At 44.6% G+C, this 26,746-nt stretch overlaps 1 protein-coding gene and 1 pseudogene across 3 annotated transcripts in view; one reads left to right on the forward strand and one right to left on the reverse strand.

Moving 5' to 3' along the window:
• Positions 1–619: 619 nt before the first annotated feature.
• SLC36A4 (solute carrier family 36 member 4) overlaps positions 620–26,746 on the forward strand; it is a 232,961-nt gene continuing 206,834 nt past the window's right edge. The window contains exons 1-2 of one of the 3 annotated variants that reach the window (XM_075061744.1): positions 11,055–13,548; positions 14,688–14,913. Coding sequence is in view for 1 of the 3 variants with exons in the window: in XM_032769238.2 (XP_032625129.1) it covers positions 705–732 (28 nt within the window). In the remaining 2 variants the exon portion in view is untranslated. Of the gene's footprint in view, positions 733–11,054; positions 13,549–13,983; positions 14,914–26,746 lie in introns of those variants that run through there. The other 2 variants (XM_032769238.2, XM_075061743.1) reach the window with 2 other exon arrangements.
• On the reverse strand, positions 14,907–18,171 carry LOC142046125 (uncharacterized; annotated as a pseudogene).

Below are 26,746 nucleotides of genomic sequence, written 5' to 3' on the forward strand. Positions count from 1 at the left end.
AGAGGCCTAAACAGGAAGACTCCATATTCTTATTGCCTTCCACTTTTTTAAGTTACTTAGGGTTATGCTTAGTGACACCAACAAGTGTGGTCGGAGCAGCAGCGCTGGGAAGAGCTCTCCCAGAGCTGCATGTAAACCACATCCTTTACGGGTGTAGTGTGCAGCGCTGGGAGCCGTGCTCCCAGCTTTGCTGCCCTGATTACACTCACACTTTACAGTGCTGTATCTTGCAGCGCTCAGGGGGGTGTTTCTCACACCCCTGAGCGCGAAACTTGCAGCGCTGTAAAGTGCGAGTGTAGCCAAGGCCCAAGTAAAAAGCCCAACATGCCAGATTGAAAAATCCTATCATTTTTCAGAACCTGCTGCAAAAAAATTTAATGCTTGAGGTTGGTGCTGTTGCTCTGCCGCCGGAGTTGGGCTGAAGGGGAACAAGCGCAGCGGGAGTTAGAGGCAGGCGCATGCACAACAAACCGGCCGCAGAGCAGACATGGAACATGCCCCGACTCTGTCTACTGCACAGCGTATTCCTACAGAGCTCCGGCCTCCGGAGGACTAACGCCTCCCCCCTCCCCTCCCGGGGCGTCTTGTCTATCCTCTCCGTGCGTTTCTATGGTATGCTGGAGGACGAGGCGGCGTATGCGTACTGTCTCCCTGTGCCGGCCGGCTCCACGTTGGGGAAGGGCGAGCAGAGGGACCATTGAAAGATGGAAGCGGCGGCTAGAGAAGAGCTAGGTACGGTGTGCTCCGTTGGCTGGGGATGGCGGTGAAACTGAGGCGGGGCGGGATGGGCAGCGGCTTGCTAGGTGGCGGGGGTAGAGGGCACAAGGGGGCTGAGGAGATTTGACTCTCCCCCGCACTTGGGGAAGATGGTTTGTTCCTCCGGGAATGCATTTGCAGGGCGGGATAAACCATCCTACGAGGCGGGGGGAAGAGAAGGGTGGAACCACTGCAACCCCTTCCTCTTGACAGCTCCTGTGGCTTCCCGGTCCCGCCTCAGCCTCCCCGTGCTGGGTTTGAGCCCGGGCCTCCTGCGGGGGGCGGGCGTCTCCTGCCCGGGGGAGGGGCGGCGCTAGGTGTGCGGGGCCCTGCCACTGGCACGGGAGGCCCGCGGTGGCGGGGGTGTCCCTGCAGCGGCGAGGCGCGGAAGCCCCCTGCCATGTGGCCCGGACCTCTCTGCGCGCCAGCTGCCGTGTGTGACGGGGAGATGGCGCCGGTAGCCCCGCTTACTGCCTCCCCAAAGCCGGGCGAGGCTGGCTTGGTGGCGCGGGTGCTCGGGGAGCTGCGGCCGGGGGGGAGGAGTGACCTGCTGGGCCGAGTTTTGGGCGGGGGACACTGAGCCGCAGACCGGGAGTAGCCATTTGGGTACACCGAGGAGCTGCCCACGGTGCAGGGTGGGCACAGCTCTAGGCGGTGAGAAGGTTGGGAAACCAAGAACAGAGCAAATCTGCTGTAACTTCAACTCCGAGTCTAGTCGCTGGGTAACACTTCTGCCTGTACAGCGAGGTTGTTCCGTGGTTTCGTCTGATCATTGAGACACCTGCTGCTTCCACAACCCGCTAAAGCTTTTGGTTGAAGTTTTCAAACTTAAATGTCCAAAGTAAGGCATCTAAATCCGTGATTAGGCACCTAAAACTTGACTTTGAGAGGTTTGAATAGTCAACATCTCTAAATATCAAGTCACTAAACTCATTTAAGCAGCTAATTTTTGACACCTAAAAGTGAAAATGTCCACAAGCGTTAATTCACTACGAATGATTTGTTGTAAATCATAAAAATGGGGGGAGCCCCCCATATATGCCTGGCTTTTAAGATGTGTTAATCTGAGGAAGGTTAAAATGGACTGATGTTTTTGTTCTTAGATGTCATGTGAAAAACACACACTAAAACAATGCATGAGTGCAATTCTTTAAAACTTATTTCAGTTTATGGTTAAATGAACAGAACAAAAAGCCTTTTTATTTTTCAAATACTGAATGGATTCTTTGCTTCAGTCTTCATGGCTGAGGATGTTAGGGAGATTCCCAAACTTAAGCTGTCCTTTGTAGATGACAGATCTGAGGAATTGTCACAGACTGAAGTGTCACTAGAGAAGAGCAGTAGAAATTGTGACAAGCAAGTCACAAGCCATGATTTACTTGGGTGTAATAATATTACATATCTTCAGGCATAGCTTTTATTAAATTTAGCTCTATATAGAGCTGTGTTATTCTTCCATTGCAGCCTGAACTGTAAACAAATTCAACAAGTCTGCCTTGTGTTTTTGGTTAATTTGCCTAACCAGTTGGATGACATGCTTCCAGGTATGTTGAGTAACATGGGAAAGTTAGACCCAGAACTGAGGGTTTTATGTAGCTTTATAGTAAGATGTACGTTGGAAGATTGAAGTGATGTATGGGTTTTAGTCTATTTTCTGTATAAAGATGGGTGAAAGAGAAGAAGTGTAAAAATCTCTGAAGGAAAGAAAACAACCTCAGACACATAATACATTAATAGAAAACGTGTAGGGTTTTAGGAACAGGTGATTTTGAGTGGAAATTGTGACATTGTAACTAACTAGTTGCCTCCAAGCTACAACTGTGAAATCCTGTCCTACATCCTGGCTGCTTGGAATTTCATGGTAATAGCAAGAATAGATTTCAAGCTCCTGCTCTCTGCTAAAGGAGAATCTCTCTTGTGTCTGTCAGCAGTATAAGAGATATGATATGTAACTAAGAAGTTCTGATTTTATTCAATAGAGGCAAGTAGAACATAGCAGCATCTTATCTTTTCTATAGGATATTGGTTTTGCATAGATATGTGAACTCATAGATCTATGATGATAACATGGTTGTTGTAATAGTATTAGTTCAGTTGCTCTAAAGTCCAATGGATAGTGCGAAAGAGCACACAGCATGATTAAAAAACAGAGTGGTTGGATAGTAAATTATTGTTTAAAAATAGGAAAATGGAGGAAATACTTATATAATGGACATAGTGTCCAGTGTTGACGGCAGCCAAGAGGCTCTGGAGGGTCTGGGGAGGAAAAACAGCTCCTTTTTCTTCCATCTAAATGTGTCAGACACCTGCTCTACATAGAGGTTGATACAAAACCATCAGGCAGGTCAGAAGTGCATAATCCCTGGTAGAGATCCTTTAAGTTCTCCTTTCCCTGCAGTTGAAGGTGGCAACAGGGCTGGCATTGTATCTGGACATTGGTGGCAAAGCTCCCCCCACTTGTCTTTCCTATCTACTACTGGCTAGCAGCTTTAAGCATCTGTCTTGTAAGCAAAATTTTCAAGCCCTGAAATAAAGCTTACCTAAATTGCAGTTTGACTTACTGGAATTCTGAAGAGAGATGGATTGTATTAATTGTAAATGAATTCACATCTCTGGTGGTAATGGCTAATAAATGCACTGCTGAGTTAGTTAGTTAGTACATATAATTTCAAACAGAAATTAGATATCCTGTAGCACATAGTAAATTTGGGAGGATTCTTTTGCTTTTTGTTGGTTAAAGACACTTGGCCATTTACTTAGGTGCTTTTGAAAATTGCGCTAGGTACCTATGTGTACCTTCAAAATCTGCCTCTTAGTGATATCACCATTTGCAAGTGTTGTAATCATTCAGAAAGACTCGGCTTGGTCTAGAGCAGGCCGGCACAACATGCGGCCCGCGGAGGCTCACTGTGTGGCCCGCGGTGGGGAATCAAAGGGCTCTGGGCTGCCCGCAGTAGCAGGGAGCCCAGAGCCCTTTAAATCCCAGCTGCAGCTGGGATTCAAAGGGCTCTGGGCTGCTGGCAGGAGCTCTGGGCCCTTTAAATCCCTGCACAGTAAAGCTCTGGGTTACCCCAGCCGCCGGAGCCCCAGGCCCTTTAATTTGCCCCTGACAGCTCCAAGTCACATCTTCAGCTGGGAGCCCCTGGCTGATTTAAAATCAAGTATCACCTCCCCACCCCCAACATTCCTTTTTGGCCCAGAGCTGTTTTGGTGGGTGATGCTGGGGAAGGAGGGTTTGTTTCTGCAGGGCTGGGCGGTCCTGGAGTGAGGTGTTCCTGCGGGGCCGGGAGGTCCGGGGCGGGGGGGTTCTGTGGGGCTGGGGGGTTTCAGCTGTTACTGTTTTCTTTGGAGTATTGTGGCCCTCGCGACTTTACAAGTTGAGCAGGCCTGGTCTAGAGGACTACGGCAGTTGAGATAAAGGACATACATTTATGTAAAATCACGATTTAAATGTGGGTTTGTGGTGAAATACTTCATAAAAGAAAATAAAATCCTGACTCTGAATGGCTGCTTAGTTTAACAATGAAAATGTATTTTCTTTTGCTAATCCTTTGATATGTGACAGTTAGTGTTTGTAAGCAAAACTAAGTACTTCCTGATTTATGTTCTGATCAGATAGAATTGCCAACAATAAAATTATCAGAGCACAAATTATTTTCTGTAATTATCTGTACTTAGTAATTCTGTATGTTACTAAATCACACTTAATCTGAAATGCAGGGCAGTATACTGTATAAATGTGTCTTTTTCCCAAGAAAGAAGAGGAAGGATAACCTGGAAGTCAGGTCACTGCATCAGCAACTGATCTTTTTTTTTTTTTTTTAAACTTGTGCTTAAAAATAGGCATCTTAATTGACTGGATATCTCAAGATTTAGCATTCTGGGAAGTGTAATTACCAATGCTTGGTGATAAGAGATTACACTTTGTTACAGCAATTTTTAAACATTGAAGAATTTTCCTTTTTATCAAAAAAGTTAAAGCATATATATCATTAGGGTAATTTAGAGTTGATGCAATTCCTTTTTTACTACCCGATTTGACAGGGGAAAGTGGGCCTTCGTTTGACAGCTTCCCCCCTCCCCACCTTTTATCTCCAACAGTTCAGGAGTGATCATTTTTATATTTAAATTAAGTGACGGTGAGTTTGATGTGCATTGTGGGATGATCTGTTAACCCTGGTTATAGCTAACCAAATCCCCAAAGCTCTGCCAGTACACCTAAAGCATGTCCAGCAGCACCCCTCCTGACAGTGCCTTTCATGGTCACTTTGTTTATCAGTAATCTAGGCTGCAGGCCTGCAAATGGGTAAATAACTTGAGATATGTGATCATAAGAATGGCTATACCAGGTCAGACCAACGGCCCATCTAGCCCAGTGTCCTGTCTTCTGACAGTGGTCAATACCAGATGCTTTAGAGGGAATGAACAGAAAAGGGCAATTATTATGTGATCCATCCCCTGTCATCCTGTCACAGGATCTGGCAGTCAGAGGCTTAGGGACACTCAGAGCACGGGGATGTATCCCTGACTGTCTTGGCTAATAGCGATTGATGGACCTATCCTCTATGAACTAATTCATTCTTTTTTGAACCAAGTTATAGTTTTGGCCTTCGCAACATCTCCTAGCAATGAGGTCTACAGGTTTACTGTGCATTGTATGAAGAAGTATTTCCTTACGTTTGTTTCAAATATGCTGCCTATTAATGTTGGGTGACTCCTGGCTCTTATGTTATCTGAAGGGGTAAATAACACTACTTTTTCTACTTTCTTCACACCATTCATGATTTAATAAATCTCTATCGTATCCCTCTATTATATCATCTCTTTTCCAAGCTAACAGTCTCAGTATTTTAAATCTCTCATATGGAAGTTGTTCCATATCTTTAATCATTTTTGTTGCCCTTCTCTGTTCCTTTTCCCATTCTAATTTATCTTTTTTGGGATGACCAAAATTGAAGGTGTGGGTGTACCATGGATTTATATAGTGTCATTATGATGATACTGTCTTATTTATCCATTTCCTAATGGTTACTAACATTCTTTTAGCTTTTTTGACTGCTGCTGCATATTGAGCTTATGTTTTCAGACAACTCTCCACAATGACTCCCAAGATCTCTTTCTTGAGTGGTAACAGCAAATTTTAAACCATTTTGTATATGTAGTTGGGATTATATTTTCCAATGTGCATTACTTTGTATTGGGGTTTGTCATAAGTAGATAGGTAAGGATTAATTTTCTTTTACCTGCAAAGGGTGAACAAAGGGGGAACCAAACACCTGACCAGAGGACCAATCAGAGACCTGGATTTTTTTTAAAGTCTGGGAGGGAACTGGAAACTCGGGGTCTTTTTGTTTTCCTTTTGGCTTTTGTTCTGTGTTCTTTTTGTTTTCCTCGGCTGTGAGGTAAAGCAAGCATTTTCTTCTAACTCCATCTTCTTTTCAAAATATTTCTACTATCCAATGTGAGTACAAAGGGAACCAAAGTATTCGGCATGTATGTGCTTTGATTTGTATTTAACATGGTGTTGATTTTTGCTGGACTGTTTGTTGGCTATTTTTTTAAATCAGGGACTGTTTATTCCTATTTTCTTATAAGCCCAAGAGCCTGTTATTTGACATCTTAATGCAGTGATGTTATTTTTCTGTATTTTCTTCTCTTTATATAAAGTTCTTTTTAAAAAAAACCTGGTTTGAGGTTTTTTGGTTTTTTTCTCTGGTGGAGGTACAGGAAGGGAGGGGTGGAAAAAACTTCTTTTATGTAAAGCTTTACTAGGTTTGAAGGCATCGCCTCAGGGGAGGGTGGATTACCCTCTTTGTTTGTGCCTTCAAGGAAGTTTAAGTACTGCATCGCCCAGGCTCACCCAGGGAGGAAGCGGGGAGCAGATAACGAGGAGACAAGGGGAGGAACTTGTTTTCCGGTTGTTGAGATTAGGGAGACCCAGGGCGTCTGGGTCTTGGGGGTCCTCCAGGGGAAAGTTGGGGAGGCCAGAGAGGGGGTCCCCCCAAGGAATTTGGGGAACCCAGGCTGATAGTAGCCTCAATACTATTTGGTGGCAGCGAAATAAGATCCAAGCTGGGTATAAGCTTGGGGAGGTTCACAGTAAGCACCCAGATTTTGTACGCTAAGGTCCAGATTTGGGACAGACGTTTACCACAGGGTTACTTGCCAGCATAAAGTAACTCATATGTATAATATTTGCCAGATTGCAGACATACTTTTCAGTTGCATAAACACTCCTGAAGATCGCAATGTACTTTACAGGGGGTGGATTTTCACTGTTTTTATAATTAGGAAGTGTAACAGGGCCCTTTGCCTCTGCTCCACAGACTGCTCAGAGACCCTTCTGCTGGTCAAACACCTTATGCAGTTTATTTACAATGAGGGTTCCCACCACCATACTATATACAGTTCTGCTCGAACAGTCCTAGGGAACCCCCAGCTCCTACACCAATCAGGGAAGAGCAACCTCTCTCCTCCCCTGCTGCCTGCTTTCCCCGCTTTCTGCTTCTTTTCTGTACCTGTGTGTATCCCTGCTTAATAGCTTAATTAGCCTTCCAGCTGTCCTCCACCCACAAATTAGGCACAACTCTGTTTAACCAGCACCATTCTGAATTGTTTGATTGGAACTGCTGGACCATAACTCCCTGAAAAGGGAGAGACTGAAGTGTGCCTTGGCCAGAGAACAAAAACATTGCAATCTTAGGTTGCTGTCTTTGGGAGGTCCATCCGTGGATGCCTGCAGCTGGGTGAATTGTTCCCTGATGGGCCAAAGGGGATGCTGCAGAGGAAACCTGGTCAAACTGATGTTCTATTAATAGTCCTGAGATGGGATCATGTTGTATTGGTTGCTGCAAGCAAACCCTGTCCTGTTTTTAAGGGTTACTGTGTGGGTGTGAGACAGTACACTTACTCTCTTTGCTGGACAGAAAATCCCAGGCAAGAACGCTCTAGTTGGACATGAGTCTGGATTAGTCCTGGCAGACGAATTCCTTTTACGTTGTGAGCAGCTATGCTAAAAGGCTCTGTGTGTGCCCATGCGTGCACAGAAAAATCTCTGGTACAGATCTATCGTGGATCTATCATGGTAGAAAAGGGTGAAATCACCTACTGTTCTCTAATTACTGTATGGCCTCTGCCATTGCTACACCAGTAGAGGTGCAATTGTGGAAAATTATAGCTCTTATACTGGTTTTTCCACTGTGGGTTCAGTCAAAGAGAGGTCAAAGAGTCCACCTAAACATTATGAGACTCTTTATTTAAAACAGTTGTGGAACTTGCATCTGGGAAATTTCTAGTGCAAGGCGGAGGACTGGAAGCAGGTTATCATGTCAGAAAGAAGCTGTTGATAATACGCCTTGAGCTTGAAAGTTGGAATTGTTTCTGGTATTCTTGACTGTGCTTTTTGCCTTCTTCCTTTAAGGCAAACAGGACTTGTGTACATAACAGGAATAAAATAGACTTGAAGGAATATTCTGAGGTTGTTTATCTGATCAGGATCTCTAACGTTCCCTTTTATTGTAGACAGACAGAAGAATATTGCTAGAAGGTCACAAAATCACAAGTTGTAATATAAATAATTACTCTACAACCAGATGTGTGCTTAACAAACACAAAGTTGTTGGGTCCAGTCTAATGGAGCTCTAAAAATGTGTATAACAGAGGTTACATAAAGACTCCCCTTTTCTCTTTCTTTCCCTGAATTTGGATAAACTTATCTTCAGTGGGTCAGTAAGGTAAATTCCTATATTGGCTCTTTCTTTGCCTGAGCTAGCAGGTAAACATCTCCTTTGGGAGCTGCTATTTTTTTTTTTTTTTTTTGGTCTAAAGAGGTTCTGTGAAGGATTATCAGCCTGTGACGCTGTAATTGTATCTTTAGGAAACACACGCAGCCTTTTTCTTTTAGCTGTCTTGGAAAGAAGGCTTCTTGAGGAATTTCGAAGAGGGTTTACTGCACCACATTAGGTTCTGAAGCTGTCATCCCACAATGTATGCCATAGGCCGGCTTACAATTAAATGACTTAGGAGAAGTTGACTTGAAGTGCGTTAAAGGCAGAACCTTGCTAATTCTGTGCTGGAAATGCACACATCTAACTTGCATGTGCACAAGTTGTTTCTTACGTCTCACAGGAATGGAATAGTTACTGCTGAAGTGAGGTTCTATTCCTAATGGTACATCTACACAGTAGCCTGTGCTTGAACTCAGGCACAACTGTAGCCTCCCTTGCATCTACACTGCATTTGCACTAAGCCAGGACTTGGACTCAGGATCCCAGGACTTTGTAGGGAACCAGGGTGTGACATGGGGTAAGCCGGGACCCAGGGTGTGAGCCCTGTTTCTTTGCAGTGTGGATGCAGCCCTGTATGATTTGGGTCCCGGTAGTCAGATGGAAGTATTCTACAGTTCCATTGGGATGACTTCCTTAGTCCTCTTTATCCCAACAATCTCTAATCCATTCTATTGAAAATGGAAGTCTCCCCTCCACCCCGGCGAGTGGCAGCAGCGCAGGTCAGCTTTTAACCCATTCTCTTCTCATCACTGATCTGCAACCACACTATCAGAGAGCTTGCCTGATATGCCTGGGTTTGCAGTGGAGAGTGAACTGATCAAGTTTTTTGCGAAGTGAACTGCTTCATAGTCATGGGATCACAGCAAAATTTTAGTGAATCTCCGGTGCAAAGCCAGGAAAACTGCAGACTTCAGCAAAAAACACAAGGAATGACCATGTGAGCCAGCAGCTAGCTAAAAAGCTGGCAGCTCTGCAGATTTTCTGGGCAGGTGATTGGTGCAGGGAGCATATGAAGAGAGTACTGGAAGACCAGGGACAAGAAATATACCTCAAGCAATTTGCCAGCAACATGTCCATTGTGAGATAACTTTCGTTGGGTTCTGGTCTGTGTACCCTGCACGAAGCCAACTGTGTTTCATGACAGCCTGGTCAGCTGGGATGGTGCCCTGTTGGTCCCTGAATCGAGCATGGAGACTGCTGGGAGCCAGCAGCAGTTTCCTAGTGAGGAGCAAGAAGTGACTCTCTCTCTCAGTGAAACTAATCCCAGAGCAGGCTGTGGATCAGGATCAACAGCACATTCTCGGTCCTTACTTGGAAGAGCTGTTCGATTTCCCCACCCCACCCCAAGGAATAGCACCAGCAAACCTGGTGGAGACAGAAGCCTTCCCAGAGTCCGGTAAGTGTGTAACTCAAGTTTACAGTTTATTATTCTAGTAATGGGAGGATGTGATGAGGCCCTCATGCTGTGATGCTGTCAAGTTACAAACCTCTGGCAGGTACTCCACTTAGCCATCCACAGGCAGGGACACATCCAGCTGAGTTACGTGAATGATCTCCCAGCTACTCAAGAACAAACATTGTAGCGACTCTAGCCAATTCCCCCCAGCTCCCCAGTCTTGCACCCCAGAACTGTACCCTGTTACACTGGTCAGAACCTGGCCAGTGGAAGTTCATTATCCAGTTCGACACACCCTCAATAGCCTTTGTAAACTGAACTGAGATTTCTCAAGCACTTCAACCAAAACACGCTGTTTTAGGTAAAATATAAAACAGATTTATTGACTACAGAAAGATAGATTTTAAGTGATTATACATAGCTGGCATAGGGATCAGAGTTGGTTACTTAAGAAACAAAAATAAATTTGCAGTCTTGGTTCTACAAACTAAACAGGATTTGAATCAAGCAGTGTCTCACCCTGACAGATGGTACAAGCAGGTTACAGATCCTCAATACACAGACTGAATTCCCTTTTCTAGCCTGGGACCACCCCTTCCCCAGTCCAAAGTTTTTATCTTCCAGTCGTTCTTCCAGATGTTGAGTTGAGGGGAAGAGAGGCCCAGTCTGTTTTTTGAGGAACTGTAACCTGCTTGTACCGTCTGTTTAATTTGACACTTGCTGAAAGATTAGGGTTTAGAATGCATGTTTACTTTTTTACTTTCTTAAGGTAACCATCTGACTGATATGCCTACTGCTTGTAATCACTTAAAATCTATCTTCCTGTAGTTAATAAACTTCTTAATTTTATCTAAAACAGTGTGTTTTGGTTGAAGTGCCTGGGAAGTGTCAGCCTAGTTCACAAAGGCTAGTGTGTGTCCAGTCCACATTGAGGGAGTGATAAACTAGATAATGAACTTACACTGGCCAGGCTTCTGATCAGTGTAAGAGGGTACAGTTCCGGGGTGGAAGACTGGAGAGCTGGAGGGAATTGGCTGGAGCCTCTCCATTATTGGTTCATGAGTAGCTGGGAGATCATTCACGTAACTCAGCTGGATGTGTCCCTGCCTGTGGATGGCTAGGTGCAGTACCTGCCAGAGGTTTGTAACTTGACATCAGCATCACAGCGTGAGGGCCAACCCAGGCTGTTGGGACAGAGGGCTCAGCAGTCCCACAGTCCAGGTTGCGCCCTGGGGACTCCGTCACAGCTATTTCTGCTCTAAGAAGGAATGCAAAAATGAGAAGCACTGGCTACCAGTGTGTGGCCACTAATGATGGATTGTATCACAACACTTTTTGGCATCCACCCTATCACTCACACCACCTGGAGTTCAAAATGGTGACTTGGAATTTTAAACATTCATAAACAACTTATTTGAACTGTTAAGCCACAAATGTTTACTAGGATCGTTCATGTTTTCCTTTCAGTAATAAGAAATTTGCCACTATGTACTCACTCCCTCCTCCTGGGTCTATGGAGCCTCCTGTAAACAGTGAACTGAGTGTGTGTGTGTTTGGGAAACTGTATTCAATTTCCAAATGTAGTCCATTTCAGTTAGAGGTAATCCATGCAGTTTGCAGGCCACAAAATAATTTCTGCAAAGAATGAGTGGGGCATCACCCCAAACTGTGTCAGATGTGGGGCAGAGGAAAGCTGCAGATTTCAGTGTGTTTGCATGCAGGAATAACAGGGTAAGCACTGTGTGAGCTAATGCAGCATCATGTTAATGGATTCTGACCCAGTCCTGGCTGCTAATCGCTGTAAACTTTTCCTGAATCAGGAACTCCAGATAGCTCATCACATTGCAGGGAAGGGTGTATCTTCCAGGCCTCCAGTATTTCTGACTAGTCCACGCCACTCACAAATATGCTGTTTGGTTACTATATGTTTGAATACTTCAGCTGCATACACTGCAGGTTTTCTTCCAGCAGTTGAAATAACATCTTTCTCAGCCAATAGAGCACTACAAGAACAGCTATGTATGTCTTCCAAAATGTGAAAGGCCTGAAATGACAGTGTGACCTACCAGGATTCAGTTCAGACTTGAGGGGAGGGGGAAAGGCTGTGTCATCCCTACCTTGCAACCTTAGATGCCTTACAATGCCTTGCTCAGTTAGTTCCCACCTGGGCCGTTCACAAACAGCCTTCAATCATGCAAGGCCCGGTGTGTGTGTGTGTGTGTGTGTGTGTGTAACCGCAGCCTGCCAGTTACACCCTGGCTCTCACTAGCCTTGATTATACTGCTGGGTGACCACAACACACCTCAGTCCTTGATTTCCCCCCCACAAAAGTATGACCTGTACTACCCAGCCCTCTCCTGGACAGTATAAGTAGATAAAGCCCGTTATTCCTTTAATGAAATAATATACAAGTTTATTACCTTAAATAGTCACACAGACACTTCAACTTAAACACACTGGATTTGATAACACAGTAAAACAACTGTATTAACTACAAAGAGATATGTTAAGGGAGTACAAGTAATGAGGCATAAAAAAGTCAGAAATAGCTACAAGAATAATAAAGATATAATGCTTACTAGTGCCTAACTTAAACTATATTAAATTCAAGCAAAATTTCTCACCCACGTGCTTCCAGCAAAGTTACTAATCAAACTCTTCAGCTCAAGACTGCTTCACCTCTCCCGAACATCCAATGACTGTTGCCTTTTGTGCTCTCAGATGCAGAGAATGTGATGGGCTGGGGAAGAGGAGTCCAGAGGGGTGTGTGTCACTTCTTTTTATTGTTTCAGTCTCCCTCTTGAAAAAGATTCCAGCTGGGAACTAGGAGACAGTTGTGTAGAAGGATGCTCCCTACTGGTTTTTTTCCACCTATTTTGAGCTTCCTTTGTTTTCCCTTCCTGCTTGATGACTCTGTTTATGTTTTTCATAATTTGCATCTAAACAGTAGACTCCTTTTGTTCAAATCAGGCCTGTTTGACCAGTTTGGTGGTATGTGAGTTTTGGAACAGGCACTCTTAACATCCTACAGGGGAATCTTAAACTTCACATACAGTGTTGCCACACATTTTATCAGGACAATATTCACCATCAAATTTTGCGTTTTCAAATGATACCTTACAAGGCATTCCTTGTACAAAGATTATTACAATAATATATGGTGTGTGAATACAAGGTGTATTCCATCACAGACAGAAAAAGCCTTTTGCAGCAACGGCACTAAATTTCAATTAGTTATGACATTTTTATGAAACAGAAAAAGGTTATAACTTAAATTTACCATTGTCTCTTCCCTTTGGTAACTGCAATTAACCAGGCTGTGTCCAGAGACAGTGTGAGGACTGAATCATCTCCTTCAGAAAGTGTTACTTCACTTTAGAAAAGTTACATTTATGTCTTTCAGATTCCACAATAATTCTGTGCTCCTCCACTGAGCAAATTTAGACAATAACCATTTGTTTCCGATCCTATTTCAGGATTCTCAAACTATATTGCCTACTGTTCTTCAGGAACTGATCCCTACCCTAACATGCCTTCACTGACTGTTCCAAAAGGAAGTGTTTCCACAATGAAGTTATGGTTGACGCTCTTGAGAGGGCAGACCAGGAGGTACTGTATCAGAAGAAAAGGGACAAAAGACCTGCAGCAATGCGTGTGTTGACAGACAAGAGGAAAGTCTGAGGCTTGCCACCCAGGTGCAGGACAGGGTTTCAGTGGGGGAGTTGGCACTTGCAAAGGAGTTTCTATTCCAGGAACTGTGGCTGAGGGTACGTCTACACTATGAAATTACTCCGATTTTACAAAATTAGATTTTTGGCAACAGATTGTATAAAGTTGAGTGCATGTGTCCACACTAAGCACGTTAATTCGGCAGTGTGCGTCCATAGTGCCGAGGCTAGCATTGACTTCCAGAGCATTGCCCTGTGGGTAGCTATCCCATAGTTCCCACAGTCTCCCCCGCCTATTGGAATTCTGGGTTGAGATCTCAATGCCTGAGGGGGCAAAAAACATTGTCGCGGGTGGTTCTGGGTACATGTCGTCAGGCCCCGCTCTCCCTCCCTCCATGAAAGCAACGGCAGACAATCGTTTTGCACCGTTTTTCCTGGGTTACCTATGCAGACACCATACCATGGCAAGCATGGAGCCCGCTCAGCTGACCATCACTGTATGTCTCCTGGGTGCTGGCAGACATGGGACCGCATTGCTACACAGCAGCAGCTCATTGCCTTTTGGCAGCAGATAGTGCATTACGCCTGGTAGCCATCGTCATTGTGCTCCTGGGTGCTCTCTTAGCTGACCTCGGTGAGGTCGGTCTGGGGCGCCTGGGCAGACATGGGAGTGACTCAGCCAGGTCATTCCCATCTTTTGCCAAGCACCCAGGAGATGATGATGGCTAGCAGTCATAATACAGTATCTTCTTCCGAGCACCCAGGAGATGACAATGGCTAGCAGTCTTACTGCACAGTCTGCTGCCAGCCTAAGATGTAAAAGATAGATGGAGTGGATCAAAACAAGAAATAGATCAGATTTGTTTTGTATTCATTTGCTCCCCCCTCCCTCCATGAAATCAATGGCCTGCTAAACCCAGGGTTTTGAGTTCAATCCTTGAGGGGGCCATTCTGTGTGACAGTTGTTTCTGTTTCTCCTTGATGCAAAGCCACCCCCTTTGTTGATTTTAATTCCCTGTAAGCCACGTCGTCAGTCGCCCCTCCCCAGAGCAACGGCAATCGTTTCTCACCTGTTTTCAGTGCAGATGCCATACCATGGCAAGCATGGAGTCTGCTCATCTCAACACAGAAGTCATGAACATTGTAAACACTTAGCACGTTATTGTGCATTTATGCAGAATCAGAACCTGAAAAACCAGGTGAGGAGGAGGCGACAGCAGCGCTGTGACGAGAATGATGAGGACATGGAGACCGAACTCTCTCAAAGCGTAGGCCCCGGCGCTTTGGAGATCATGGTGTTAATGGGGTAGGTTCATGCCTCGGAATGCCGATTCTGGGCCCAGGAAACAAGCACAGAGTGGTGGAACCGCATAGTGTTGCAAGTGTGGGATGATTCCCAGTGGCTGTGAAACTTTTGCATGCATAAAGGCACTTTCATGGAACTTTGTGACTTGCTTTCCCCTGTCCTGAAGTGCCAGAATACCAAAATTAGAGCAGCCCTCACAGTTGAGAAGCGAGTTGTGATAGCCCTGTGGAAACTTGCAACGCCAGACAGCTACCGGTCAGTCAGGAATCAATTTGGAGTGGGCAAATCTACTGCGGGGCTGCTGTGATGCAAGTAGCCAAAGCGATCACTGAGCTGCTGCTACTAAAGATAGTGACTCTGGGAAATGTGCAGGTCATAGGCAATGGCTTTGCTTCAATGGGATTCCCTAACTGTGATGGGGCGATAGATGGAACCGATATCCCTATCTTGGCACTGGAACACCAGGGCAGCCAGTACATAAACCGCAAGGGGTACTTTTCAATGGTGCCGCAAGCCCTGGTGGATCACAAGGGACATTTCACCAACATCGACTTGGGATGGCCAGGAAGGATTCATGACACTTGTGTCTTCAGGAACACCGGTCTGTTTAAAAGGCTGCAGCAAGGGATTTACTTCCAGACCAGAAAATAACTATTGGGGATGTTGACATGTCTATAGTTATCCTTGGGGACCCAGCCTACCCCTTAATGCCATGGCTCATGTAGCCATACACAGGCAGCCTGGACAGTAGTGAGCTCAGTAGTCAGGAGCTGTTCAATTATAGGCTGAGCAAGTGCAGAATGGTGGTAGAATGTGCATTTGGATGTTTAAAGGGTCACTGGCTCACTTTACTGACTCACTCAGACCTCAGCGAAACCAATATTCCCGTTGTTGTTGCTGCTTGCTGTGTGCTCCACAACCTCTGTGATAGTAAGGGGGACATTTATGGCGTGTTGGGAGGTTGAGGCAAATCGCCTGGCCACTGATTTATGCGCAGCCAGACACCAGGGCGATTAGAAGAGCACACCAGGAAGTGCTGCGCATCAGAGAAGCTTTGAAAACCAGTTTCATGACTGGCCAGGCTACGGTGTGACAGTTCTGTTTGTTTCTCCTTGATGAAAACCAGCCCCCTTGGTTGACTCATTCCCTGTAAGCCACCCACCCTCCCCCCTTTGATCACAGCTTTCTTGCAAAGGAAATAAAGTCACTATTGTTTGAAAACCATGTATTCTTTATTAGTTGATTATAAAAATAGGGAGATAACTGACAAGGTAGCCCAGATGTGGCATGGGAGGAGGGAAGGAAAAGGCCACTTCAAACTTGTTGAATGCCAGCCTTCTGTTGCTTGGGCTGTCCACTGGGGTGGAGTAGTTGGGTCCCTGGAGCCTCTCTCTCCCTCCCCCCCTCCCCACCTCCCCCCGTTCTTGGGCGTCTGGGTGAAGAGGCTATGGAACTTGGAAAGCGGGGAGGGCAGTTAAACAGGGGCTGCAGCAGCACTCTGTGATCCTGCTGCCATTTCTGAAGCTCCACCAGACACCGGAGCATGTCTGTTTGATCCCTCAGTAGCCCCAGCACTGCATCCTACCTCCTCTGATCTTCCTGCTGCCTCCTCTCATCTCGTTCGTCCCTCCTGTCCTCATGTTTTTTGGCCGCTTTCCATACTGTGCTACTGTGTCCTTCCACTCATTCAGATGAGCTCTTTCATTGCAGGTCGACTGCATGATCTCAGAGAACATTTCATTGTGAATGTGTTTTTTTTCGCCACCTTATCTGAGATAGTCTTTGGGATGTAGGAGGGAGGCTTGAAAAATTTGCAGCTGCGGGAAGGGAAAAAAGGGAGAGAAGTATTTTAAAAGATACATTTTACAGAACAATGGGTATACTCTTTCACGGTGAACAACGCTATTCATGTTACATAGCATGTGATTTTGGTACAAGGTTGCATTTTGCATCTTATATTGATTGCCTGCGGCTTTGGTGTTAGAGATCACAGATGCAGGGCTGGGCAATAGAATATGGCTTGCAGGTGGCCATGGTAAGCCATAGTCTTTCAGCTTCTGCAAGTTTCATAAAAGCAGCCCCCTCCTTTCCCATACCAAGCAAAGCCCGTTGAGTGCTGCGGTTTCCGTGTTAACGTGCAGCAGCAGAAACCAAAGTAACCCCCCCTCACCCAATTCTCTGGGATGATCGCTTTACCCCTTCCCCCCACTGTGTGGCTGGTTCTCCCCAGAAACCTTCTGCAAAGGCTTTTAGAGTACCTCCAGGAGAACTTCATGGCGATGTCCCTGGAGGATTTCCGCTCCATCCCCAGACACGTTAACAGACTTTTTTCTAGTAGCTGTACTGGCTGCAAATGCATCCCAAGTCCTCAGGGCAAATAAATCATTAAAAAAGCTTGCTTTTAAAACATGTATTATATATACAAAGGTACACTCACCGGAGGCCCTTCTATGGCTTCGTGGTCTGGGATACTGCCTTGGGAGGGTTGGGAGGGTATTTCAGTTGGGTGAGAAAAGCTCCTGGCTGTTGGTGAGAATGGTGTGCTGTGTGCTCTCCTCAAGGTCGTCCTCGTTGTCCTCCTCATCTTCCCCATCCGCAAAATTCTCAGGCATGGCTGAGAATACCCCCTCGTCGGAATCCATGGTCAAGGGTGGGGTAGTGGTGCCACTCCTTCCTCCCCCCCTTAGAATTGCGTGCAGCTCAGCGTAGAAGCGGCATGTCTGGGGCTCTTCCCCGGAGCTTCCATTTGATTCTTTAGTGTTCTGGTACGCTTGTCTGAGCTCCTTAACTTTTCCGCGGCACTGTATTGAGTCCCTTTTGTCGCCTCTCTCCATCATGCCCTTGGAGATTTTTTCAAATGTTTTGGCATTTTGTCTTTTGAACGTAGTTCTGATAGCATGGAATCGTCTCCCCGTACCACGATCACATCCAGTACCTCCTGTACAGTCCATGCTGGAGCTCTTTTTTGATTCTTGGACTGCATGGTTACCTGTGCTGATGAGCTTGACTGGTCAGACAGGAAATGAGATTCAAAAATTTGCGGGGCTTTTCCTGTACACCTGGCCAGTGCATCTGAGTTGAAAGCGCTGTCCAGAGCAGTCACAATGGTGCACTGTGGGATAGTTCCCGGAGGCCAATACCGTCGAATTGCGTCCACACTAACCCTAATTCGAACCGGCGATATCTATTTCAGCGCTAATCCCCTCATAGGGGCGGAGTACAGAAATAGATTTTTAAGACCCCTTTATGTCGAAGTAAATGGCTTTATTGTGTGGACAGGTGCGGGGTTAATTTGATTTAACACTGTGTCACGGAGTCCCCAGGTGATGCTCTGGAATTGCTCCCCACAAAGCCAGTCAGGACTTTGGGGAGCCTTCTTTCCCTTGGAGCAGATTGTCTTCAGGGCAAGAAGCTCACACGGCTTCACGTTCCTGGGTCTGACCGTGGAGCATTCAGCATATCCCCCTGCGTGAGCTTCCCACAGCAAGTCTGCCCAGGCGGGGTCCTGGGGAAGCCAGAGGGTCCTGCACCCCCACTTCACAGTCACATGTGACTTTTAGCCAGCTAGTAAAACAGAGGTTTATTAGATGACAGAAACATGGTTCAAAACAGGGCTTGTAGGTACAGAGAATGGGACCCCTCAGCTGGGTCCATTCTGGAGCCCAGTGAGCCAGACAACCCCATCTGCACTCACTTCTCGTCCCCAGCCAGCTCCCAACTGAAAATCCCTCCAGCCCCTCCTTTCTGGCCTTTCTCTTTCCTGGGCCAGGAGGTCACCTGACCTGTTTGTTCTCCCACACCTTTAGCATCCTCTTGCAGGGGGGAAGGGCCCGGGCCCTTAGTTGCCAGGAGACAGAGTGTTGGCCAGAAACTGAGGCACCCACACAGTATTTAGAGGAAACATTAAGAACAGTCCCACTTCATCACACACTGCTAAATTCGACATAAACTCTTAGTGTAGACCAGACCTAAGGGAGGAAGACAGAAATGTTTCAGCAATTGCTGTCCATAATGGCTGCAAGAGTACCATCTCCTGCTGCCTCCCAATACCATGAGATGATCACCCGGCAATATATCCTCAATCCAGCAGTAGCTTCGACAACTCCATGTTGGGGCAGCCTCAGGACTCATGAGGGGCTGAACAGGGCAACTAAATCCCATATATCTTTCCTTCATTCTTCAACCCCATACTGGTGGACCTTTCTCCCCGTCAGCCCTTCACCCCCCTTGCGCTCTCAAGTGAGGGGAAAACATGTAAAGATGGGTGTGCCACTATATCCCATATTCTTCACAGAAATATGCTTATGATATGAATATGGCGTAACTAATATGTTTTATAAACAATGGGGTCATGTGAGGTATCATTGGAAACTTATCATTTACTGAATATGATTATCCTATCTGTATGCATGTATCATTTCTATATCTGAAATTAGGCATATGGACTATGTATCAATTACAAAAGTGATTGCCACTGGGGGAACACCCACCAGACAAAATGCAATCAGTCTGGCTGGTTAGTCAATGTGCCATTAGGGAGGGCACTAGGACACTGAAGACGCTAATCTCCCACCTCAGTGAGAAGCTTCCTGGGATGCTGCTTTTACACTGCAGGGTCATGTGATCATGTCACCAGGTACTGGACACCATCTTGGACTGCTAGTATTTTTCCACGAGTAGAGGGTGAGGATCAAACTGGGAAAAAAGAGATTCTCGCAATATGTAACTCCTATTTAAGGCTGGGGTGTGAGTTAATCAGGGTTGATTGTTCACTGAATTCCTGCCCAAGATGACTGCTAAAAACATCTAAGACTGAACTGGGGAAGAACTGGACCCAGGCTAGAAGGTGTCTGGTCTGTGAAAGGAATATCTGGAATTCTAAGCTGCAAGCAAAAGAAGTTTGTCTTCAAGAATCTCTGCAACCTGTTTAAAACAACATTAAGGGTGAGAAATTACTACTTGTAGCCAATTTCTTTATTGTATTAAGCTTAGTTTGTGCTTGCTTTATTTGTTCAGTAATCTACTTTGATCTGTTTACTATCCCTTATAATCACTTAAAATCTGTTCTTTGTAGTTAAACTTATATTTTTGTTTTCTATAAACCAGTATGCAATTCATAACTGGGGAGCAAAAAGCTGTGCGTGTCTTCCTCCACATGGGGGTGGAGGATGATTTTCATGAGCTTATGCTGTATGGATTTCTGTGCAGTGCAAGACCATACAATTTTGGGTTTACACCCCAGATGGGGCATGCATTTGAGTGCTGGGCAATCCCCGACCTGAGTCTTCCTAGGCAGAGCTGATCTCAGTGTCCGTGTCCCTTTGCAGCTGGGTGTGGGCCTACCTGTGTGTTTTCTGGAGGAGGTTTGAGGGTCCCCCAGAGTAACAGTGGGGACAGCAGCACCATTTATGACAGTTGTGGTGGGAATAGTGTCCCAGTTTGTCCATGAATGTAGACTCCTGTGTGGCGAAACACTGAGGTTTTGTGAACTTTCTAGTACAGCTCAAGGTAACTTTCATAAATCTGCCTCTGTGGTCCACTAGTGCTGGTGTAACAATGGAGTAATACCCTTCGTGGTTTCTGTACTTATGCTCCTTGAGATGGGCATACTGTGAGCATACAACTCCCAGCACTGGTCCTGACACAGTTAAGCAACCTCATTCTCTCAAAGCCAGCAATTACCTCAGGGATATGTTTAACGACTGCCACCGTGGGGTAAACCACATGCCTGATTAGCTCAGATACCTCTGCCACTGCTTAACCCACAGTTGACTTTCCAACCCCACCAGTGCCAGTGGACCCGTAGCAGTCTGGAGTAGCCAGCTTCCAGATGGTTATGGCACCCACTTCTGGACCAGCAAGGGTGACCTCAGTTGTCTCTTTACACTGAAGGGTGGGGTAAAGCTGCTCTCAAGCTTCAGAAATTTGGCTTTCTTCAACTGCAAAATTTCTGAATCCATTGCAAGTCATCTCAGATGTGGACGACTATGCGATCCCCTGGTCTGCGCTTGCAGTCCTGCACCAGAAGCTGTAGTCTATGTAGGGGGCTATGCCATTTATACTGAACTGCATCTGCCAGCGTAAGTCTGTGATGCCAAGATTCTCCTCATGCAGCTGCATCAGGTACCTTTGGTGGGACAGAAAAGGTTGCTGAAATGTGCCTTGCAGATGCTCTGCCAGTTGGCTGACAAAGCAGTGAAAGCACAAGCAAGAGAACTTCGTTAGAAGGTGCCTTCTCCGGTTGCTTGGAGCGCACAGACCAAAATGACTACTCAGCAGGCTGTGTTTGGTAGGTTGTTCAAACTTCCTGTAATGTGCTGGGTGGGCAGTGCAGTTTTCCCATAATGCACTCTAACGTTAGAGTGATCACATTTCAAGGGGTTGCTAAAAACTCTGGGATATGATTGACTCAGGTCTGCATACTTTAATATGGACACCAAAGCCCCAGGTTTGAGTATCAGTTAGAAAAGTCTTAATGTGGGGTTAAAAAACAACTTGGATGCTCAAGCCCAGGGTTCCCTAACAGGTCAGCTGACTTGAGTCCCACTAACCCTGGATTTACATTACAGGGTAGATGTACCCTAAAACTTACCATAATTGTATATGGCATAGAGAGCATTTACTGGTACATTACAAACATAAGAGTGGCCATACTGGGTCAGACCAAGGGTCCATCTAGTGCAGTATCCTGTCTTTTGACAGTGGCCAAGGCCAGGTGCCCCAGAGAGAATGAACAGAACAGGTAATCAAGTGATCCATCCCCTGTCACTCATTCTCAGCCTCTAGCAAACAGAGGCTAGGGACACCATCCCTGCCCATCCTCACTAATAGCCATTGATGGACCTATCCTCCATGAAGTTACCTAGTTCTTTTTTTAACCTTGTTGTAGTCTTGACCTTCACAGATCCTCTAGCAAAGAGTTCCACAGACTGACTGACTTGTTTGTTTTAAACCTGCTGACTATTAATTGCATTAATAGTTCTTGTGTTAAGGAAGTGTTAGGCATCTCTTTTCCAAGCTGAAAAGTCCAAGTCTTACTAGTCTTTCGTTCCATACCCCTAATTTTTTTTGTTGCCATTAAGGCACTACTTTATAAATAACAAGGAGTCAGGTGGCACCTAAAGTACAATTCTTAAAACAAACTCCTTTTAGAATGTATTGTTCTTGCTTGTTTAAATGATTGTTAATCATAATTCACAATATTCACATAATTCACAATATTCAGTAACTCTGGAAACCCAAGTCAGGGTGAACAAGTGAGGTTCCACTGAGTTAACAAAAATAAATTACGGATTGCAGCCTTTCCAAATCCTGAGAGCAATTAGACTCTAGTATAGCTGCATCAAGAGCAAACGCCTAGTGTAGGCAAAGTTTATACCAGTGCAGCATGATATGCATAACTTTCAAACTGAGGGAAATTGTGCCGGTGTTAGGGATTCATAACAATATAAGCTATGCCTGTGGCTAATATGCCAGTAGAAAAGGTCTAGGACTTTGGCTCCTGAGGCCTTGTCACAAGCTTATCTCAGGCTTTCTTGCGATTCCTGGCCAATGTGAAGCCCAGGTTTCCACTGCAGGTCTCTCTAAACAGCAGAATTGCCTGTGCTTCCTCTGATGCTCTCGACTCTTCCATCAACAACCCTGATTTAGCCACAGCAGGGCTGGCTAGTGCCAAATGATAACCATAGTCAAGGAGTGGCTGATCGACTTTATCTGAAGAGGATGCTGCTATCAAGAAGCCAGAGTACTTTGACTGATTAACGAGGGACAAAAACAACAAATAAGCTAAAACTTTTCTATTTCACTAAGACTAATATCTTTTCTTGAACTTTGGCTGAGCTGCTGCACTACTCACCTATTCAGGCTGAAAAATAGCAGAGGAAGAAGTAGTTATTCCTTATCAATCTTTTTTTCTTCTCACACCAATACCTTCATGGTTTCTCCTGTGCTTACATTTTAATACGGGAGAAGGTTCCTTAAAGAAAAATCTTCTAAGCCACTATGTTCTCCAAATCTCTCCTAAAAACTCACTTATTTTGCGATGAAGCCTGCAAAATACTTGACAATGACTAAGCAGCTGATGTGCTGTTTCTTATTATACTATTCATAACTGTCTCACCGTTACCTTGTGCTGTTTTTGTCTGCATCCAACAGTTGTGTCTCATACTCTCTAATTAAATTGTAAGCTGTTTGGAGCAGGCACTGTCTTCATTATGTGTATATACAATGTGTAATGAGGTCCTGACTGCAGATCAGGGCTTTCGAGTGCTACTGCAATACAAATTAATAATTGCTTAAGCTCAGTACCTCTGCAGGAGAGAGGCTCCCTCCTTGTTTTCTCCTGCTGAGCTCCCTCACCACCTAAGGCTGAACTCCTTGTGAAGACTGGTAAGCACAAAGATGTAAAAAGGCAGCTGCCTTAGGCATATGATTTCAATGGCTCATGCATTGCATCTTGATCAGGAGTAACAGTATAGTAAATCTTTTTTTCCTTCCTTTTCCTTTTTTTTTTTCTTCTTTTTTTTTGGTACGGAACATGAGTGAAGAGAAGACTGCAATATAGTTCATCTGCAGCATACTCATGGAGGATGTGATTCTTTGTACCATAGAAATTTTGTTCATAATGTAAACTAGATATTGTTCAACAGTTTATAAATAACTGCCGTTTCATTTCTTTCCCAGAGTAGAAATGTTGTAACCCAGAGAAATTATACTACATAACTGATCGTTCTGATTTTGCTGTCTTTGCTGAGGCAAAAGAACAGCTGTAATTTCCTTGGCTGTGGATGATGGAATATTGATAACTAGGGAAAATGGAAATCTGTGCTTCCCTCAAAAAGTGTGCAAATCTCTAGTGGTTTTATCTAAAATTTCAGAATTGGTTTCCATTTAACCATATTCTTATGTTTTACTTGCATGCATGAGTTTCCCCCATCACTTCCCCACGTATTAAAAAACTGAACTAGAACACTACAAGAAGGATGTGGAAAAATTGGAAAGAGTCCAGTGGAGGGCAACAAAAATGATTAAGGGGCTGGAGCACATGACTTAGGAGGAGAGGCTGAGGGAACTGGGATTGTTTAGTCTGCAGAAGAGAAGAATAAGGGGTGTGTGTGTTTGATAGCTGCTTTCAATTACCTGAAAGAGGGTTCCAAAGAGAATGGATCTAGACTGTTCTCAGTGGTACCACATAACAGAACAAGGAATAATGGTAAAGTATGGCAGGTTTAGGTTAGATATTAAGAAAAACTTTTTGACTAGGAGGGTGGTAAAGCACTGGAATGGGTTACCTAGAGAGATGGTAGAATCTCCTTCCTTAGAGGTTTTTAAGTTCAGGCTTGACAAAGCCCTGGCTGGGATGATTTAGTTGGGGATTGGTCCTGCTTTGCGCCGAGTATTGGACTAGATGACCTCCTGAGGTCCCTTCCAACCCTAATATTCTGTGATTCTCGTTCAAGAACTGGGTTCTGATGTTGAAATCCTTTCTACATCCTTGTTCCTTGAACGTCAGTGGTATCTTGTGATGTTTTAGTTTGCTATAATAAATCTTTCTAGATTTTACTACTTGAGTGTCAAAAATTCTGAACAACACTTTGATTAATTTCAGAGTGGTGGCCATGTTCATCTGTTTCAGCAAAAACAACGAGGACTCCTTGTGGTACCTTAGAGACCAACACATTTATTTGGGCATAAGCTTTCATCGGATAGAACCCACTTCATGAGATGCATGGAGTGGAAAATACAGTAGCAGGTACATTAATACATAGTACATGAAAAGATGCGGGGGTCAGTCCAACGAGACAATTCAATTAACAGTAGAATACCAAGGGAGGGAAAATCGTTTTTGTAGTGCTAATGAGGGTGGCCCATTTCAAACAGTTGACAAGAAGGTGTGAGTAACAGTAGGAGGAAATTAATACGGTAAAATTAGGTTTTGTAATGATTCATCCGCGCCCAGTCTTTATTCAGGCCTTATTTGATGGTGTCCAGTTTGCAAATTAATTCCAGTTCTGCAGTTTCACGTGGGAGTCTGTTTTTGAAGTTTTTTTGTTGAAGAATTGCCACTTTTAAGTCTGTTATTGAGTGATCAGGGAGGTTGATGTGTTCTTCTACTGGTTTTTGAATGTTGTAATTCCTGGTATCTGATTTGTGTCCATTTATTCTTTTGCGTAGAGACTGTCTGATCTGGCCAATGTACATGGGGGAGGGGCATTGCTGGCACATGATGGCATATATCACATTGGTAGATGTGCAGGTAAATGATCCCCTGATGGTGTGGCTGATATGGTTAGAGTGGATGAGTTACTTATTTCCATACTTGTTACTTTATTGCTTCCAGACTGGGCTGTTTATAATATGTTCTACTTAGGATAACAACCCTTGTTAGTCCACAACTTCTTTAGTAGTGTAAACTGTCCTAAACACAAGTCAGAGCTCCATCCTGGTTCTTAATCTCTTTCCAGGTGCAATTGAAAGAGTATACTTACGAAGTCCTGAATGGATAAGTACAGGCCAGTCTTGATAATTGCCTCTTTGCGCCCCTGACACTCTTATGGAAAGCTTCTTCTTCCTTTCACAAGGGTTGAAAACAGGGTTGGGAGAAACTTGTGGCAGGCCCCGGTTGGCTCCTTTAAATAAGATTTCAGTGCAAGATTAGTTTCCCCTAGATTTTTTTTTCCAAGCCAGGGTAAATTTATCCCACTAATTGCTGCAGGTGTTTTTGATTTGTGCTAATTGTTAGCTTAGCAACATTTCATTTTTATTTGTGGAATACACCCAGATAATCGCAATGATGGTATCTATATAAATTACAAAACAAAGTAAAATCTCAGTTCAGATAATCAGCTATGTCACGCTTTCTTGTATGGCTTACAACTGAGAGTGCCAATCTCAGCTCAGACTGTCAGAAAACAAACTCGTGGTATATTCTATAATTAGATTTCAAGCCAATAACAAATATGCTCTTATTAGTTTTACCACAGAACTACAGACATTCCCCGTAGGTTCCTCAGCCCCTCTTTACCACCCAGATGAACTGGATTTTGTGATGAAAGACTATTAAGACCAATAATCTCCTCACATTATGTTACTTCCAACCCCAAAGGGTCAGTCACTTACCCCAAGTCAATGGATACTCTGGATCTCACACCAAAAACAACATTGACAGCCAATTTCTCTAGTAAACTAACTAAAGGTTTATTAGCTAAGAAAAAGAAATGAGTTATTTGGAGATTAAAGCAGGTAAAACAGGTTAACAGGTGAGTCAAAGTTTGTAAGTCCAATGTGATAGCAGAGATGTGCTGATCCACTAGTTTTCTTAAGATTCTCAGGGTTATCCAAACTAACTTTGGGGATCTCTGTCCAAGTGCTTAGTATTCCACCCAGTCCAGAGATGCAGGATCATTCCCTTAAACCAGTATTTATAAATCCTGATCGCAGAAGACGATCTGAACAATGTCTTCACCCATGTGGGTTTTGATGAGTAGCAATTGCAGATTGAGTCTGTGAATTTCCATTGTTGAACACAAAAATCCTTGCTTTGAAGTTAGCATTCTATTTCTTGGCTTTCACAAATAATTTACTTACAGTTATATACGTAATGCAATTGCCTGCAGTTAAATTATAATATGTAGGGCCCTCCCAAATTCACAGTGAATTTTGGTCAATTTCATTGTGATAGGATTTTTAAAATTGTAAATTTCAGGGTTTCAGATACTTACACCTGAAATTTCATGGTGTTGTAACTGTGGGGGTCCTGACCCAAAAGGAGGCCTTAGGGGAAGGGGGGTTTTCTGCAAGATTTATTGTAGGGGAATTGTGGTATTGCCACCTT

Source organism: Chelonoidis abingdonii, chromosome 1, assembly GCF_003597395.2.
Source record: "Chelonoidis abingdonii isolate Lonesome George chromosome 1, CheloAbing_2.0, whole genome shotgun sequence".
NCBI classification, from domain to species: domain Eukaryota; kingdom Metazoa; phylum Chordata; order Testudines; family Testudinidae; genus Chelonoidis; species Chelonoidis abingdonii.